Here is a 17,945-nt window from a genome sequence, read left to right on the forward strand (position 1 = left end):
CGCATGGTGTGAAAACCCCGTTTTTCCAAAGTCAAAGCCTAGTACCACTCCAAGGGTGATTTTGTGGTTGCAAGTGCATTTGATCTAATGTCAGCAACACCTTGAGCTAGACCAGATAATTCTGGCGAAGCTCCAGAAGGAAATGGATAGTTTTGTAGTGATATAACAGATAAGATAGAAGGCAGGGAACTAAAGTGCCAAGAGACACATCCCGATCATCAGGAAAAACCTCCTAAGTGAATTAGAAGAAATTAGAACTAATTAGCACTAATGCTCCATAATTATGTCTAAATTAGCCAAATTCAAGTTTCAGCAGGTCTAGCTCAGTTATTTTACCCCTGATAAAAAGATGAGAATTTGAAGTTATTCAAAAAATCTGAGAGTTATTGCTATTGTGTTTGATCCAACTGAATCAGACAGTGTTACATAAAAAGACCAATCTTTGATTAAAAATGACCAATGAATCCATTCAGAAGTGAATCCTCAAGGTACATTTATCTGCATTTTGTCAGTTCTAACATCCCCCCTGAGCTCAATAAAATGACACATTTCTTTTTCATGTTGCAACATGCTCATGGATGGTTTCTCAGACTTTGATCTTCCTTATTTCTAGTTCAGGGGTTATCAAAGTCAAAATCTGATTCTCCAGGACTGAGCAGGTCAAAAACATGTATCACTCAGCATATTTCAAGCATGCACAGTCCAAAAGAAACAGTCTTTAACTCCATTGTAACAACCACTTGGTTAAGATTGGTTATGATGAGTGTTTGAGACAATCATCCATGAGCAAATGTTCAAGGTATATTTCAATGACAAAAAAATGTAATTATATAGGTTTCAAACCTGCTTAGTCTAGGATCAGATTTTGAATCTATTGCGGCAATAACATGGCTAAGACATTTTTTGGAGAAAATGATTCATGAAGAAATGTCAGGGTATGAATTCATAGAATAAAATAATATCATCAGCAGATTTCAAACCTGCACAGTCCAAGAGAAACAGATTTTGACTCTGGTGATCACTTAATATTTCATCTTTAGCAGGTTTTGAACCCACACAGACAGATTTAGATTCTGTCATATTGACTGCTTAGCTAAGACTAGTTGAATGCACTTCCGATGAATCCATTCAAATGTGAATCCTCAAGGTATAATTTTAGCCTTGATAGATTTGTATTTTCCTCATTCCCTAGTCACTAGGATCAAACTTGAAAGTTTGATGTGTAATCTGCTCTTCTTCTTCTCTTCAACCAAGTCAAGGCCTTTAGAAAGAATTAGATTGTTCTATACTATCCTTCTGATTTGCATTGAGACTTTGGTCATATATTAACTCTGTCAAAAAATACTTGCACATTCACCTCTAGTAAGTTTTTTTAGCAAAAAAGGATGCATGAAACCAACAGCAATGTGAATCAAGCTTGAGATCATCAGTGCTTGTTTTGCTATACATTTGTGTGGAAATATGAAGGTGTGATTTCATACAATAAAAAGAAAATTATCATTGGTAGGTTTCAAAGCTACACAGTTACAGTTTGAGAGAAACAGATTTTGACTCTGGTGACAACTCGACTAAGACTCATGAAGATCAATATTTGAGATGCTGTCTATGAGCAGATATTCAAGACATGTTCTGATAGAAAAAAATGTATCACTCGACAGGTTTCAAACCTGCAGACTTCAATGGAAACAGATTTTGAATCTATTGCAGCAATGACATGGCTAACATCAGTCGAGTTGAGTTATTGAGAAAACCATTCATGAGACAATGTCAAGATATGTTTTCATAGAAAATAAAAAAAATTATCATTGGCAGGTTTCAAACCTGCACATTCCAAGAGAAACAGATTTTGACTCTGGCGATCACTTGACCATTTCATCTTTAGGCAGGTTTTGAACCCACACAGACAGATTTAGATTCTGTTGTATCAACTGCTTGACTAAGACCAGTGAGATGCACTTCCAATAAATTCATTCAGAAGTGAATTCTCAAGGCAGTTCTTTCAATAGTATGGTCACCATGATTGATTCTTTTATTCTACTCTTATTGCAAAAGACATCAGACTTCTTCTGGAGCTCTTGACTTCAAGACCTGTTTATCTAGCAATTGTCATGAAAAAGTGCTGATGGCAGACCACCATGGTGGGCCCATGATGTTTGTGATGTCTTGGTATTAACTACTGGGTCATGAGTGACAACCGACAATGGAAGGATCACATATGATTGGACTCAAGAAGGATGTTGAAAATTAGTGTTGGAACTGACAAAATGCAGATAAATGTACCTTGAGGATTCACTTCTGAATGGGTTCATTTGGAGCACATCTAACTGGTCTTAGCCAAGCAGTTGATACAACAGAATCTAAATCTGTCTGCATGGGTTCAAAACCTGCTAAAGATGAAATTATCAAGTGATCATCAGAGTCAAAATCTGTTTCTCTTGGACTGCGCAGGTTTGAAACCTACCAGTGATAACATTTTATTTTATGAAATCACACCTTGATATTTCCTCATGAATGATATATGGTTTCTTTCTTTTTCTTTTTCCTGTTAGAACATACCTTGACATTGACCCATGTGTATTTTGACATTGTGGCTCGCGCTCCCAAACATCTGCTTTATATGGTGTTTGTGGATGCACTTGTCTGTGTCCAAGAACATCTCTGGGCTCCGCATCCTGAGCACAAATGCCTCAAATCATGCTTTGAGGTTGTATAGCTTTCATCCTGCTGCCATGCAGTACAAATGTGTTTTCTATCTTTGATCTACGAGGCTTTGTTGATGCCCTCTGAGAAAACTTCATGCTGTCCAAAAGCACTCACTGCTTAAGAGGGTCAGGAAAGTGATGCCAGCGGTGTGATCGTAGTGCTGACCAAAACTGAATGTGCATCTCAACACAGTCCTCGGGCCAATCATGAACACAGACAGATTTCTTCAAAGGTCTTGACTTGGTTGAAGAAGAAGAAGAGCAGATTACACATCAAACTTTCAAGTTTGATCCTAATGATGAGGAAGAATACATATCTGTCAAGGCTGAGATTCAAGGCAAAGATTCAAAAGAACCATCTGGCCACTATTCGCTTATGTATAAGGTTGAGGTGCACTGTATTTGAGACCTGCTCTCTTCTCGCTTCTTGAAAGTGTTGTATTGCAGTCTGTATTCAATTCATCTGTTCAGCTGAGGGAAAACATTGCGAGTGACAGGGAACGGTACACCTGCCTTGCAGATTCACTTTTGAATGTTTCCTTTAAGCATGCATTCAAATGGTATTAGTCAAGCAGTTGCTACAACAGAATCCAAATCTGTTTCAAATCTGCATGTGTGGGCTCAAAACCCGCTAAAGATGAAATTCCCAGTGATTATCAGAGTCAAAATCTGTTTCTCTCGGACCATGCAGGTTTCAAACCTGCCAATGATAAAATTCATTTTTTTCTATGAAAACACACCTTGACATATGCTCATGGTCTAGTTTGCTTACAAGCTCATCAGAGTTGTGTTTAGCCAAGTGGTCGTCCTGACAGAATAAAAATCTGTTTCTATTGGAGTGCAACAGGTTTGAAACCTGTCGAATGTTGCAGCAAGCAAATAGGGACAGTTAGACATTTTGGAGTATTCATGAAAGTGATGTTATTCGTGTCAGTTTTGTCTTTTTCAATGCAACCCAGGTGTGACTGCTTTGTACTAGTTTTGCAGCAGAATGTAGCGAGAATGCTTCTGTTGCATCTATACATTGTGGTCTGTAGCTGGGAGTATCCTTCAGCATGACATATAAATAAAATGATGAAAATATACCAGCAGTATTGGATTGGACAACAGATGGACATGTAATGTAGGGCGTGCACAGAAATGCAGTGCTTGGTATGGGACAGGGTGTGATTTCATAAAATAAAAATGTCATCATTGGCAGGTTTCAAACCTGCGCAGTCCAAGAGAAACAGATTTTGACTCTGATGATCACTTGCAATTTCATCTTTGACAGGTTTTGAACCTGTTGCAGACAGATTTGGATTCTGTCATATCAACTGCTTGGCTAAGACCAGTTAGATGCACTCTCATTGAATCCATTCAGAAGTAAACCCTCAAGGTACAAATGATTTATCCTGCATTTTGTCAGTTCTAACATTAATTTCTAACATCACCCTTGAGCTCAACCATATGCGATCCTTCCATTGTCAGTTGTCACTCATGACCCAGTTGCTAATCCCAAGACATCACAAACATCATTGGCCCAGGAGAAGTCTGATGTCTTTTGCGATAAGAGTAGAATAAAAGAATCAATCGCGGTGACCATATTATTGAAAGAACTGACAAAATGCAGATAAATATGCCTTGAGGATTCACTTGTGCTTGGGTCCATTGGAGGTGCATCTAACTGTTCTTAGCCAAGCAGTTAATATGACAGAATCTAAATCTGTCTGCGTGGGTTCAAAACCCGCCAAAGATGAAATTATCAAGTGATTGCCAGAGTTAAAATCTGTTTCTCTTGGACCGTGCAGGTTTGAAACCTGCCAGTTGCAACATTTGTTTTCTATAAAAACACACCTTGAAATATGCTCATGGTCGGTTCGCTTGCAAGATGATCAAAGTTGTCTTTAGCCAAGTGGTTGTTGCAACAGAATCAAAATCTGTTTCTATTGGAATGCAACAGGTTTAAAACCTGTTGAATGTCACATTTTTTCTATGAGAACATGCCTTGAATGTTGGCTCATAGACGGTATCTCAGACATTGATCTTCATTGGTCTTAGTCAAGTTGTCGCCAGAGTTAAAATCTGTGTCTCTTGAACTTTGCAGATTTGAAACCTGCCGATGATGATATTTTTATTCTATGAAATTAAACCCTGATATTTCCTCGTGAATAGTTTCTTCAAAACCCATCATAAATGCTCTTTTCCACATCATTGCCACAATAGATTCAAAATATGTTTCAATCAAAGCCTACATGTTTGCAATCAGTCAAATGATGCATTTCTCAGATTTTGAATCTGTTATGGCAATAACATGACTAAGACCATTTAAGATGAGTTTTTGAGAAAACTCTATGTCAAGGTGTGATTTCATAGGATAAAAATATTATCATTAGCAGGTTTCAAACCTGCATAGTTCAAAGAGAAACAGATTTTGACTCTGGCGACGACTCAGCTAAGACTGATGAAGATAAGTGTCTGAGATACTGTCTATCATTCAATATTCAAGGCATTTTTTTATAGAAAAAAAAGTGATGTTTCACTGGTTTCGAACCTGTTGCACTCCAATAGAAACAGATTTTGATTCTGTTATGACAACCACTTGGCTAAACACTAGTCTCAGCGGCTTTAAAGCAAACCAACCATGAGCATATGTCAAGGTGTGTTTTCATAGAAAATGGATTTTATCATTGGCAGGTTTGAAACCTGCATGGTCCAAGAGAAACAGATTTTAACTCTGGTGATCATGAACCCATTCAGAAGTGAGTCCTCAAGGCACATTTATCTGCATTTTGTCAGTTCTTTCAATAGCATGGTCACCGTTGATTCTTGTATACTGCTTTTATTGCACAAGACACAGACTTCTGCTGGGGCTCTTAACTTCAAGACCTGTTTACCTAACAATTTCCTTGAAAAAGTGCTGATGGCAGACCATCACGGTGGGCTCATGAGTGAAAACTGACAATACAAAGATCGCACAGTTAAATCCAAGGTGGATGTTAGAAATTGATGTCTGCGCCTAAGCAAATGTTGCAATTGGCAGGTTTGAGCAGGATAAAATAAATAAATGATGATCATGCTATTGACAGAACTGACAAAATGCAGATAAATGTGCCTTGAGGATTTGCTTCTGAATGTATTTATTGGGAGTGCATCTAACTGGTCTCAGCCAAGCGGTTAATACAGCAGAATCTAAATCTGTCTATGTGGGTTCAAAACCTGCTGAAGGTGAATTTGCCAAGTGATCACCAGAGTCAAAATCTGTTTCTCTTAGACTGCGCAGGTTTGAAACCTGCCAGTGATACAATCATTTTCTATGAAAGCACACCTTGTAATCTGCTCATGGTCGGTTTGCTTGCAAGCTGATCACAGTTGTGTTTAGCCAAGCAGCTGTTATCGCAGAATAAAATCTGTTTCCATTGGAGTGCAACAAGTTTGAAACTTGTGGGATGTCACATTTTTTCTATAAGAACATGTCTTGAATATTTGCTCATACACAGCATCTCAGACATCAATTTTCATTGGTCTTGGTCAAGTTGTTGCCAGATTCAAAATCTGTTTCTCTTGAACTGCGCAGGTTTCAAACCTGCCATCAAGAACATTTTTGTTCTATGAAATCATAACTCAACATTCCCTCATAGATATATTTCTCACAAACTAATCTTCATTGGTCTTGGTTGTGTTACTCCCAAAATGGATTCAAAATCTGATTCTCCTGGATTGAGCAGATTCAAAACATCACTCTCTGATCCAAAGCATGATCCTAGCCTTTAACATTAGATGGATCTGCTTCCAGAGCAGGAAAAGGAAGGATCCATAGCACAAGAGGGAGGACCTGAGATCAGACTCACATTTCACTTCACTTCCCATGCTATGAGTCATAGTTAGTAGAGTCGCTTTTGCATGGTTGTACTGTGTGCAATTGATCCTTCTTGTTCATTTGGAATGATTGTTTGCTTGAGGCTTGACCACTGCCATTTATTCTACTTTTATTGTAAAAGACATCTTGGGATTAACAACCGGGTCACGAGTGACAACTGACAATGGAAGGATCGCATATGGTTGAGCTCAAGGGTGATGTTAGAAATTAATGTTAGAACTGACAAAATGCAGGATAAATTATTTGTACCTTGAGGATTCACTTCTGAATGGATTCAATGAGAGTGCATCTAACTGGTCTTAGCCAAGCAGTTGATATGACAGAATCCAAATCTGTCTGCAACAGGTTCAAAACCTGTCAAAGATGAAATTGCAAGTGATCATCAGAGTCAAAATCTGTTTCTCTTGGACTGCGCAGGTTTGAAACCTGCCAATGATAACACTTTTATTTTATGAAATCACATCCTGTCCCATACCAAGCACTGCATTTCTGTGCACGCCCTACATTATATGTCCATCTGAGCAGTCACACCTGGGTTGCATTGAAAAAGATAAAACAGTTTGACATGAATGACATCACTTTGATGAATACTCCAAAATGTCTAACTGTCCCTATGTGCTTGCACTTGGGACTTGGATCTCTGAGAATCTATATCTATACACTGCAAAATATTTTGCAAGCAGGTTTTGAACCTGCATGGTTTAAAAGAAACAGATGATGTTGACTCTGTTGCAACATCTACTTGGCTAAGACCAGTGATATGAAGCTCTCAGGAAAGTACACATGGGTCGATGTCAAGGTGTGTTCTGATAGGGAAAAAACAAACATATATCAATCATGAGGAAATGTCAAGGTGCGATTTCATGGAATAAAAATGTTATCATTGGCAGGTTTTAAACCCGCACATTCCAGTAGAAACAGATTTTGACTCTGGTGATCACTTGACAATTTGATCTTTGGTAGGTTTTGAACCCACGCAGACAGATTTAGATTCTGTCATATCGACTGCTTGGCTAAGACCAGTGAGATGCACTTCCAATAAACTCATTCAGACGTGAATCCTCAAGGCACGTTCATCTGCATTTTGTCAGTTCTTTCGATAGCATGGTCACTGTTGATTCTTTTATCCTTGATGCAAAGTTCAATATATGACCAAAGTCTTGATGCAAACTCGGAATGATGAGTACAAGAGCAATTTAATTCTCTCCAAAGGTCTTGACTTTGTTGAAGAAGAAGAGCAGATTACACATCAAACTTTCAAGTTTGATCCTAATGACCTGGGGAATGAGGAAGAATACACATCTGTCAAGGCTGAGATTCAAGGCAAAGATTTAAAAGAGCCATCTGGCCACTATTTGCTTATGTGTAAGGTTGAGGTGCACTGTATTTGAGACCTGCTCTTCTCTCGCTTTTGAAAGTGTTGTATTGCAGTCTGTTTTCAATTCATCTGTTCAGCTGAGGGAATACATTGCGAGTGACTGAACCAGATGCTTAGTCAAGCCTGGTTAGGCGCGCGATGATGTGCAGAGTGCGGTTAAGTGGAAGTGCCACTATGCGTTAGCGCGCGCTAAGCAGATGTGAGGCGCGCATGCAGGTGGTTGGAGCACAGCGACTCTAGATGAGTTGAATGGGGACCTAATAGGGGCTAAAAAGTGTGTACCACAAGGGACTACTTCAAAGGTAAACCTATAGGGAGAGGTATACAGTATGAGGGAAGTAATGTAGTAGTAGTTCCAAGTATAGTCAACTCATACTGTCTAGTGCGCAGGAAAGTGCGTGTTCAGGTTTGCACAGAAGTTGATTGTTGGACAAATGATGAACAAGGATAGGGAAACTGATAGTGCTCTATACTCCTTGATGCATATATCAAAATAGGCTCATTCCTGCCCAGTGCGGTTCTGAGTGTCACAGCAAGATGATGGTGGTTAATTTGTCAAGAGAGAAAAACATACATGAACTATGTAAGTAATGTTAAGCGCTAAAGCGAACTGAGAAGCAAAGCGAGTGCGTGATAATATGTAATATAAGTGTCCATGACATAGCATCATGGATTGTGTGCACATGGCACCAGCAATACTGTCAGAATTCACAGAAATAGAATAGAAATATGCACTGATGAACTGAATGGACATGGAATGGATGGACAAAGGACGAGCATGACTCTTTTATGACAGTCACATGGCTAAACACAACTTTGATCAGCTTGCAAGCAAAGCGACCATGAGCAAATTTCAAGGTGTGTTTTCATAGAAAAAAAAATGAATTTTATCATTGGCAGGTTTCAAACCTGCGCAGTCTAAGAGAAACAGATTTTGACTCTGGTGATCACTTGACAATTTAATCTTTAGCAGGTTTTGAACCCACACGCACAGATTTAGATTCTGTTGTATTAACTGCTTGGCTAAGACTAGTTGAATGCACTTCCAATGAACTCATTCAAAAGTGAATCCTCAAGGCACAATCTCAGCCTTGATATATTTGTATTTTTCCTCATTCCTCAGGTCATTAGGATGAAACTTGCAAGTTTGATGTGTAATCTACTCTTCTTCTTCTTCTTCAACAGAGTCAAGACCTTTAGAAAGAATTAAATTGTTCTTATGCTTATCCTTCTGAGTTTGCATCGAGATTTTGGTCATATATTGAACTCTGTGTCAAAAATACTCGCATTCACCTAGCAAAAAAGGATGCATGACACCAACAGCAATGTCAATCAAGCTTGAGATCATCAGTGTTTGCTTGCTATACATTCGTGTGGAGATGTGAAGGTGTGATTTCATTATTCATACAATAAAAATAAAAATGTTATTGTCAAGGTGTGTTTTTATGGAAAATAAAATTCATCGTCGGCAGGTTTCAAACCTGCCCATTGCAAGAGAAACAGATTTTGACTCTGGTGATCACTTGACAATTTGATCTTTAGCAGGTTTTGAACCCACACAGACAGATTTAGATTCTGTTGTATCGACTGCTTGGCTAAGACCAGTGAGATTCACTTCCAATAAACTCATTCTTTACAACTGGGTCATGAGTGACAACCAACAATGGAAGGATCACATATGATTGGACTTGAGGAGGATGTTGGAAATTAATATCAGAACTGACAAAATGCAGATAAATGTACCTTGAGTATTCACTTCTGAATGGGCACATTTGGAGTGCATCTAACTGGTCTTAGCCAAGCAGTTGATACGACAGAATCCAAATCTGTCTGCATGGGTTCAAAACCTGCTAAAGATGAAATTGCAAGTGATTATCAGAGTCAAAATCTGTTTCTCTTGGACTGTGCAGGTTTGAAACCCGCCAATGATAAGATTCTTTTTTTTTTATGAAACCACACCTTGACATATGCTCATGGTCGGTGTAAAGAGTTGATTCTGTGTAGGCGCTACAAATGTTGTTGACTTAGAACTCAATGTGCAAGTGTGATGTTTGTCCCAAATAGACTGCCTATAGAATTATCTCTTGATATAAAATGCAAGGGATATCTTGTTAAGATCAAAGATGAAAGAAGGAAAAGTCACCCAAGGTGCATTCAAAGTTCCCAAGATGTGTCTGAAGTAACAAAGCACTTGTCTGATGCGAGCGAAGGTGGTCCAAAGTCAAGAAACAAAGGTCCAAGGTTGCATGAAGTGTCCAAAGAGCTTCCAATGAAACAGCAAGGTTTCCAAGAGAGAATACGGTGGGTGTGTCAAAGTATGTCAAAGTATAAGACTTGCAGAAGTACTGAAGTACAACTAAGCAAAGCCTATTGAAAGAACTAAGAAATAGCGAGATGCGAAATGGCAGTGGTCAAGCCAAACAATCGTTCCGAATGAACAAAAGATTGATCACGCAAAGTATGACTATCCGAAGTGACTCTACTAACTATGACTCGTAGCAAGGGAAGTGAAGTGAAGTGAAGTGCGAGTAGCTAGCGAGCCAGATTATATCCTACAGCGTGAAAGTCTGGAACCTGTGTAGGCAAAAGTAGTAGCGAGATAAGCTATCCAAAATGTAATAAGACTCGAGGCAAGCCGCTGCAGAGATATGCATGTAATAGTGCATGAGGCGCGCAGCTATACATATTAATCAAGCTTTTCAATGGGCCGACGACATATGTGTTTAGCCAAGTGGTCATTTTATGAACTTCAATGTCTGAGATGCTGTCTATGAGCAAATGTTCAAGACATATTCTTGTAAGGCTGATGTTTGAGTTTGAAGGGGAAAGTGAACAAAGATGAGTTTTTGGATAAAAAAAATGAGCACAAATATTACGACAAGGATGAGCCATTTTGAGACTGATACGTTTGAGACTGTCTGGCATTCTTGGAGCGGGGTTCTGGGTATATGATTCGCTGCTAATACAAAAGTACATGAGCTGTATATCAGTGCGCAATGGCAAGGGTCTTTGGTTAGTTTCACTAAAACGATTAGGATGCAACAGATGCAGAAGGGAGTGGCATTAAGCCTATGATGTTTGTGATGCCTTGATATTAATGACTGGGCCCATGAGTGACAATTAACAGTGGAAGGATCATATGGATCAGCCTAAGTGGAATTTCATGGCTAGGCTAAAGATGGTGATGTACAAATGTAAGTATCAGGCCCAGACATCAAATTCTAACTCATCCAACTAGGCCTGATCCTTGCATTTGTACATCACCACCTTTGGCTCAGCCATGAGATTCCACCTCATCGCACTAGGCAAGTAAATCAATTTCTGACATCACACTTAGGCCCAACCATGTAATCATGCATGGTTCAGCAAGTACAACCCTATAACATGGAATATGAAGCTATGATCTTATTTCCAATAGACAGCATCTCAGACATTGAAGTTCAAAAAACGACCACTTGGCTAAACACAACTCTGATGAGCTTGTAAGCAAACCGACCATGAGCATATGTCAAGGTGTGGTTTCATAAAAAAAAAAGAATCTTATCATTGGCGGGTTTCAAACCTGCACAGTCCAAGAGAAACAGATTTTGACTCTGATAATCACTAGCAATTTCATCTTTAGCAGGTTTTGAACCCACACAGACAGATTTGAAACAGATTTGGATTCTGTTGTAGCAACTGTTTGACTAACACCAGTTAGATGCATGTTTAAAGAAAACATTCAAGAGTGAATCTGCAAGGCAAGTGTACCATTCCCTGTCACTCGCAATGTTTTCCCTCAGCTGAACAGATGAATTGAGTACAGAGTGCAATACAACATTTTCAAAAAGCGAGAGAAGAGCAACATGATGATGAAAGGTCTTGAATACAGTACACTTCAACCTTATACATAAGTGAATGGTGGCCAGATGGTTCTTTTGAATCTTTGCCTTGAATCCCAACCTTGACACATGTGTATTCTTCTTCATTCCCCAGGTCATTAGGATCAAACTTGAAAGTTTGATGTGTAATCTGCTCTTCTTCTTCAACAAAGTCAAGACCTTTGATGAAATCTGTCTGTGTTTATGATTGGCCCAAGGACTGTGTTCAGATGCATATTTAGTTTTGGTCAGCACTACAATCACACCGCTGACATCACTTTCCTGACTCTATACAACCCCAAAGCATGATTTGAGGCATTTGTGCTTAGGATGTGGAGCCATGTCACATGGAGCCCAGAGATGTTCTTGGACACAGAAAAGTGCATCCACAAACACCATATAAAGCAGATGTTTGAGAGTGCAAGCTACGGCATAAAAGTACACATGAGTCAATGTCAAGGTGTGTTCTAACAGAAAGAAGAAGAAAGACATACATCATTCATGAGGAAATGTCGAGGTGTGAATTCGTAAAATAACAATGTTAACACTGGCAGGTTTCAAACCTGCGCAGTCCAAGAGAAACAGATTTTGACTCTGATGATCACTTGTTAATTTCAGCTTTAGCAGGTTTTGAACCCACACAGACAGATTTGGATTCTGTTGTGTCAACTGTTGGCTAAGACCAGTTAGATGCACTCCTAATGAATCCATTCAGAAGTGAATCCTCAATGTGCATTTGTCTGCATTTTGTCAGTTCTAACGATAATTTCTAACATCTCCCTTGAGTCAAATAATATGTGAATCCTCCATGCTATTGAAAGAACTGCCTTTAGGATTCACTTGTGAACAGGTCTATTGGAAGTGCATCTCACTGGTCTTAGCCAAGCAGTTGATATGACAGAATCTAAATCTGTCTGCATGGGTTCAAAACCTACTAAGATGAAATTATCAAGTGATCACCAGAGTCAAAATCTGTTTCTCTTGGACTGCACGGGTTTGAAACCTGCCAATAATGACATTTATTTTCTATGCAAACACATCTTGATATTGTCTCATGAATGATTTTCTCAAAAACTCATCTCAACTGATGTTAGCCATGTCATTGCTAAAATAGATTCAAAATCTATTTCCATTGAAGTCTGCAGGTTTGAAACCTATTGAGTGACACATTTTTTGTATTAGAGCATGTCTCGGATATCTGCTCATAGACAGCATTTCAAATGTTGATCTTCATTGGTCTTAGTCAAGTTATCACCAGAGTCAAAATCTGTTTCTCTTGAACTGTGCAGGTTTGAAACCTACCAACAATAACATTTTCATTTTTATTCTATGAAATCACACCTTCGCACTTCCACATGAATCTTAAAATGAATTGGAAGGCCTCAATTTTCTGGCGGCATCATGACTTTCCTGGAAGAGAAACCAAAAAAATTCAAAGCAGGCGTATGGAACCACGTTCCACTGCTAGCCTTGCAGTGGCTTGTTTTATGATCCATGTCAACTGTCGAACATTGTCCGAGTCACTCTCTATCATATCCAACTCAATATGCATCAAACCTGAAAATATCAAACATCAGACATCAGGTTTCACATCGGCCAATCAGATATCACACACACTCATGCTACCTATGTCTCATCCCATCCTGCTAGTCCTGCTAGGTGCTGTTACGAACTAGGATGGTTCGAGCTTTCCCTAGGCGGATTGCCTAATCTGATAGCGGGCTCGCTATTTGGAAAGACGGTGGTCTTCTCTCGAATGAGAGGTTCGGGGGTTCCACTTAAGGTAGCGTCGGCTTTCCTTAAGGTGCGGCTTAGACTGAAGGACTGGGACTGTCTTTCAGAGGAAGTTCTGGTGAAAACCTAGTAGATTAAAGTAAGGAACATCTACTTTAATCGTCTACCTTATATAAGGCTACTCTATCGTATCTAAGCTCAGCTTGAAGCTGGGTTCTAATCTGCTTATCTATCGAGTCAGAGATAGCGGCCATGAGGCGGGCTTCTATCTAAGATAAGGAGCACGAGGCATCCTTCTATCAGTACATGAGGCAGCATGAGGCTTGCCTTCTATCTTGATAACAAGAATAGGTCTTCTAGACCTATGTCGTCATAGCGGTCCAGACCGCTTACTAATCCGGCATCTCCCGGGGTTCTCTTCTATATTGGTCCAGTGTTCTATCTTGTGTTCTATCCCAAGGCAGGAGAGGCCTGGGTATCGTCTGTAGCCGTGCTGGTGGCAGAGGGCAGGGTGGCAAGGGGACTCATGCAATGTTATTGTAACATTACCCCTCTACTATCGTCAAAGTCACCGACTTTGATTATCTTCAACGTCTTCCATCGTCAAGGACGGCAACGCCGGTTTCGTGGACGTGGAGGCGGATGGTGCTAAGGGAGTTTCAAGGTTAAGGGACAGTTCAGTGGGATGCCGAAGTTCTAGGTCCGCGAGCGCCTTGTGGTTGTGCTCCCAATCTAAGAGAGCTTCAAAAAACTTCTCTTCATCTGTAAATTCTTGCAGGACAATGCGTCCGTTGAGTCCAGGGCAGTGTATGGACAAATGGCTGGGTCCAAGTTCATCGCAGATGCAACAAACATAATCAGGACACTTCTTCCAATGATGTCCGTATCCTCCGCAGCGCTTGCATAGCGTCATGCGGGTACAATCTGTGGTAGCCTTTCGTTTTCTAGGCGGGCGTACCAGACGGATTTCTTCTTCCTTGGCCTTTCTGGTTTCTACAGTTTTAACAGCTTGGTTCGCGATGTCGGGGAAGTCAAGCGGGAGTAGATGGAGTGCGAGGCCGCGGATCCGTTTCTGTAGATGAATGACGGCGAGTTTCTTTGTCTGTTCATCAAGGTCAACACGATTGGCTACATCTTCCAGTAGCTTCGTGGTTCTTATAATGCAGACGGTGAGGGAAGTGCCTGCTGCAAGTCTAGCATCTAGTTCACCAAGGATGTCGTCGATCGCTTGGGAATATGCAGGTGTTAAGATAGCCGTTTCATTGAACGCGCTATTCTCAATCGTTCTGAGGATTCGTCCGTAGTCGGAGTCCTTCAGTGTTACAATGACGGGAGAGTTTTCTTCAATAGAGGTCGACATGATGGAGGTTCGTGGAAAGGATGTTCGGGGAAGTCAAGGTTTATATCTTCTTCCAGATCAATTCAAGCTCCGTTTGATTCATGCTTATCTTTTGTTTCTTTATCTCTTATCAAGGTTCAATCGTGAGGGCTTATCGATGCCTCGTTTTCCGCTATCAGAGGGAAGTTCCGTGATAGGTGCGTTCTTTCCTTTATCCTTTGTTGGTTATCAAGGTTCAGGAATCTTCATCAGAGGGTATTGGTTATTGCCATGATGGTACAATCATCGTCGATCTTTTGTTTAAACTTGGATCGTCGTTCTTGAGGGTTCCGAGGGCTTGCAGGAGTTTCCGAGGAGTTCGTCTCTTGATAGTTTAGGCTCGTTCCGGAGGTTCTTCTTCTTCTATCTTTTAGATGTTCTCATCAGATGTCGAAGGTTCTATGCGTGGAATACGCGGGAATCTTTTCAAAGAGATCTGTGGATAAGGGGTTCCGAAGCTTGCAGGAGTTTTCCGGAGTTCGTCCTTTGTTCAATAGTTTTACGTCATCTCGGACGTACGTGTCTTGATCTACCATTTTTTGGTCGAGTACAAGATCTGGGGTATGTCGTTTCGAGATGTCTTTATTGTAGATTTCTCGGTCGGCGTTCTAGAGGGTTCCATGGGCTTGCAGGAGTTTCCATGGAGTTCGTCTCGTGATAGTTTAGCGTCTTTCCGGACAGAGGTGAAGGTAAGGCATCCGGGGCTTGCAGGAGTTTCTCGGCGTGTTAGTCTTGTCTTCGAGGTGAAGGGGTCCGTATCTCCGGGTTCGTCCTTCTATTCTTAGTTTAGAGTCATAATGGACTGAGGATAGTTTAGGGTCTTTCCGGACCGTAGATAGTTTCAAGTCATTTCGGACTTCTGCGTAGTTTATAGTCGTGCTGGACTTCTGCACAGTTTATAGTCATGCCGGACTTCTGAAATGTCGATATTTATAGATAAGGGTGCGGCCGGGGTGAGGGGAATTAAGAGTAAAATGAGTTTTAAATGAGAATTTCACCCCCCAAGTAAGCCGATTGATCACCGATCAAATCTAAAAATCTAAATCAAGGTTTCCGCAGTCAGGATCAGGCTGATCCGTGACTGGTGCAATCTTTCCCTGGAATAATCTAACATCCACAGGGTCGTCCTGGTGGGGACAGTTTTCTGCGATACGTTTCATCGTTCGCTGAAAGTAGTTCTGCGGTTTAATCCGATCTACTTCCATCGGGGTCATCGCGGGTTCTTCTGCTATGGCAGGGGCCGCGGGGGTAGTATGAACGACTATCTCGTCGTTATCTTCATCAGTGTCTTCTATCATTTCCTTATCGGCTAGTGTGGGCACGAGGAATGGGCGAGTGACTGGTGCGGTTCTCGATCGTTCTGGGAAAGATACGATCGGCTCGGCGTGGTTGATCCATTGATCAGCGGCCGGTTCTTCTTTTGCTAGTTTATACTCTTGGCGGAGTCGTTTCGGTGACGGCGTTTCTGCCGTGACTACCGATCTTCCTTTTCCAAGAACCGAAGCAGGTTCTGCTGAAAAGACGTACTTCTGAGTTTTCTCCGGTTCAGGGGCCGGTCTAGGGATCTTTGCACGAGGGGGTTCCTTGTCGAAAGTGGCTCTGCCTTTTCCTAAGATCTGGGCAGGTACTGCAGAAAATCTATATTTGTCTGCGGGAGGTGAGGTGGCAACTAAGTCCGACTGTCTCGTGGACTTCTTCTCGACGTTCTGGGATGTCGAGGCGTGGGGTTCCAACGGCTTGGTAGCCGGTGCATATTCGAGGATTTTGTGGAGTTCCTCAATCGGGTTTAATGTCGGATGGAATTCCGGTTTTCCCGAAGTTAGTTTCGACTCGTCTCGGAGATCTTCCATCGGCGAATCAGCCGGTTCTGGTAGTTTAGCCTCATTTCGGAGGTTCTGCGTGACAGGTGCTTCTGTCAGATCTAGTTTATACTCATCTCGGAGTTCTTCTTTCTTCTTCGTCATCAGGATGCCTACCTCCCTTCTTTGGCGCGTGTTTCGCGTCCTCTTTTCTTTACGGAAGAGCGGCTTCAACCCGTTCCTCTTCCTACCTCTCTCAATCATTTTCTCAAGTCCTTTCGACTTGTCAGTGGCAGGGATGTTTACCGTGCCTTTCTTCCAATCTATGGAGGGCTTCACAGCGGCCAGCCATGTGAATCCGAGTAAGATGTCGTCTAAGCGCGGCATTACGAGGAATCGTCCGTGCATTACTCGGTCGTCGATCTTTATGATGAGTTGACAAAATCTTTTGACGTCGACTCCTTTTGTTCCGTCTCCGTTCATTATCCTTTTTGGTTTCTGAAGGAGGTGCGTTCTAATGCGATATTTCTTGCAGAGTTCTCTGCTTATGAATGAGTCGCATGCGCCCGAGTCTATGACCATGGTGGTCGTAATGGGCGGCTTAGTGGTGGACATGAGGGTGGCGGCAACCCGTAGTTCCTTCTTCTTGGATACGCTTTTCTTGTTAATCATTAGCGGTCCAGTCTTTTCCTTACCAGCCGCTGTCTTGCGGACTGTTTCTTCTTCGATAATCTTTCTCCTCATCGGGCACTTGTGGTCGTTGGCTTTGTGTCCAACGTGATGGCAAGAAAAGCATCGTCGTTGCTTCAGGTGGTGTCTTGTCTCCATTCCTGAAAGGTTGGCGGCGGCGTCGGTATTTCTTCTGATCATCATGATCTGTGTTGGTGCGTTCATGGTAGAGGGAGTAGTGCGAAGGGACAGTGATGGGCTTAAGGATTCAAAGCTTCGTACGTCTGTCTTGACAATTTGTGGATAGCTTTACGCCGGTCTCGGCGATTTGGTCACGAGAGTAGAGGTCTACGCTTGTCTCAGCGGTGCGGTCGGTTTCGATTCAACGGCGGTGCGTGATGAGCAGGGCCGGGAATGTGAGACTTTAATCTTTTGTTACGAACTAGGATGGTTCGAGCTTTCCCTAGGCGGATTGCCTAATCTGATAGCGGGCTCGCTATTTGGAAAGACGGTGGTCTTCTCTCGAATGAGAGGTTCGGGGGTTCCACTTAAGGTAGCGTCGGCTT

At 41.4% G+C, this 17,945-nt stretch overlaps 2 protein-coding genes across 2 annotated transcripts; one reads left to right on the forward strand and one right to left on the reverse strand.

Annotated features, from left to right (window-relative positions):
* Window positions 1–7,709: 7,709 nt before the first annotated feature.
* On the forward strand, window positions 7,710–8,043 carry HD556DRAFT_1451810 (uncharacterized protein; the record flags this gene model as incomplete). The annotated part of the gene is made up of 2 exons (XM_041308037.1): window positions 7,710–7,937; window positions 7,993–8,043. 2 exons carry the CDS (start codon window positions 7,710–7,712, stop codon window positions 8,041–8,043), a joined length of 279 nt encoding a protein of 92 aa, XP_041151886.1.
* Window positions 8,044–14,101: 6,058 nt separating this feature from the next.
* HD556DRAFT_1315107 (uncharacterized protein) lies at window positions 14,102–14,893 on the reverse strand (the record flags this gene model as incomplete). Its single annotated transcript, XM_041301080.1, has 1 exon — window positions 14,102–14,893. One exon carries the CDS (start codon window positions 14,891–14,893, stop codon window positions 14,102–14,104), a length of 792 nt encoding a protein of 263 aa, XP_041151887.1.
* Window positions 14,894–17,945: the final 3,052 nt, after the last annotated feature.

Source organism: Suillus plorans, assembly GCF_016647745.1.
Source record: "Suillus plorans strain S12 chromosome Unknown HD556scaffold_150, whole genome shotgun sequence".
NCBI classification, from domain to species: domain Eukaryota; kingdom Fungi; phylum Basidiomycota; class Agaricomycetes; order Boletales; family Suillaceae; genus Suillus; species Suillus plorans.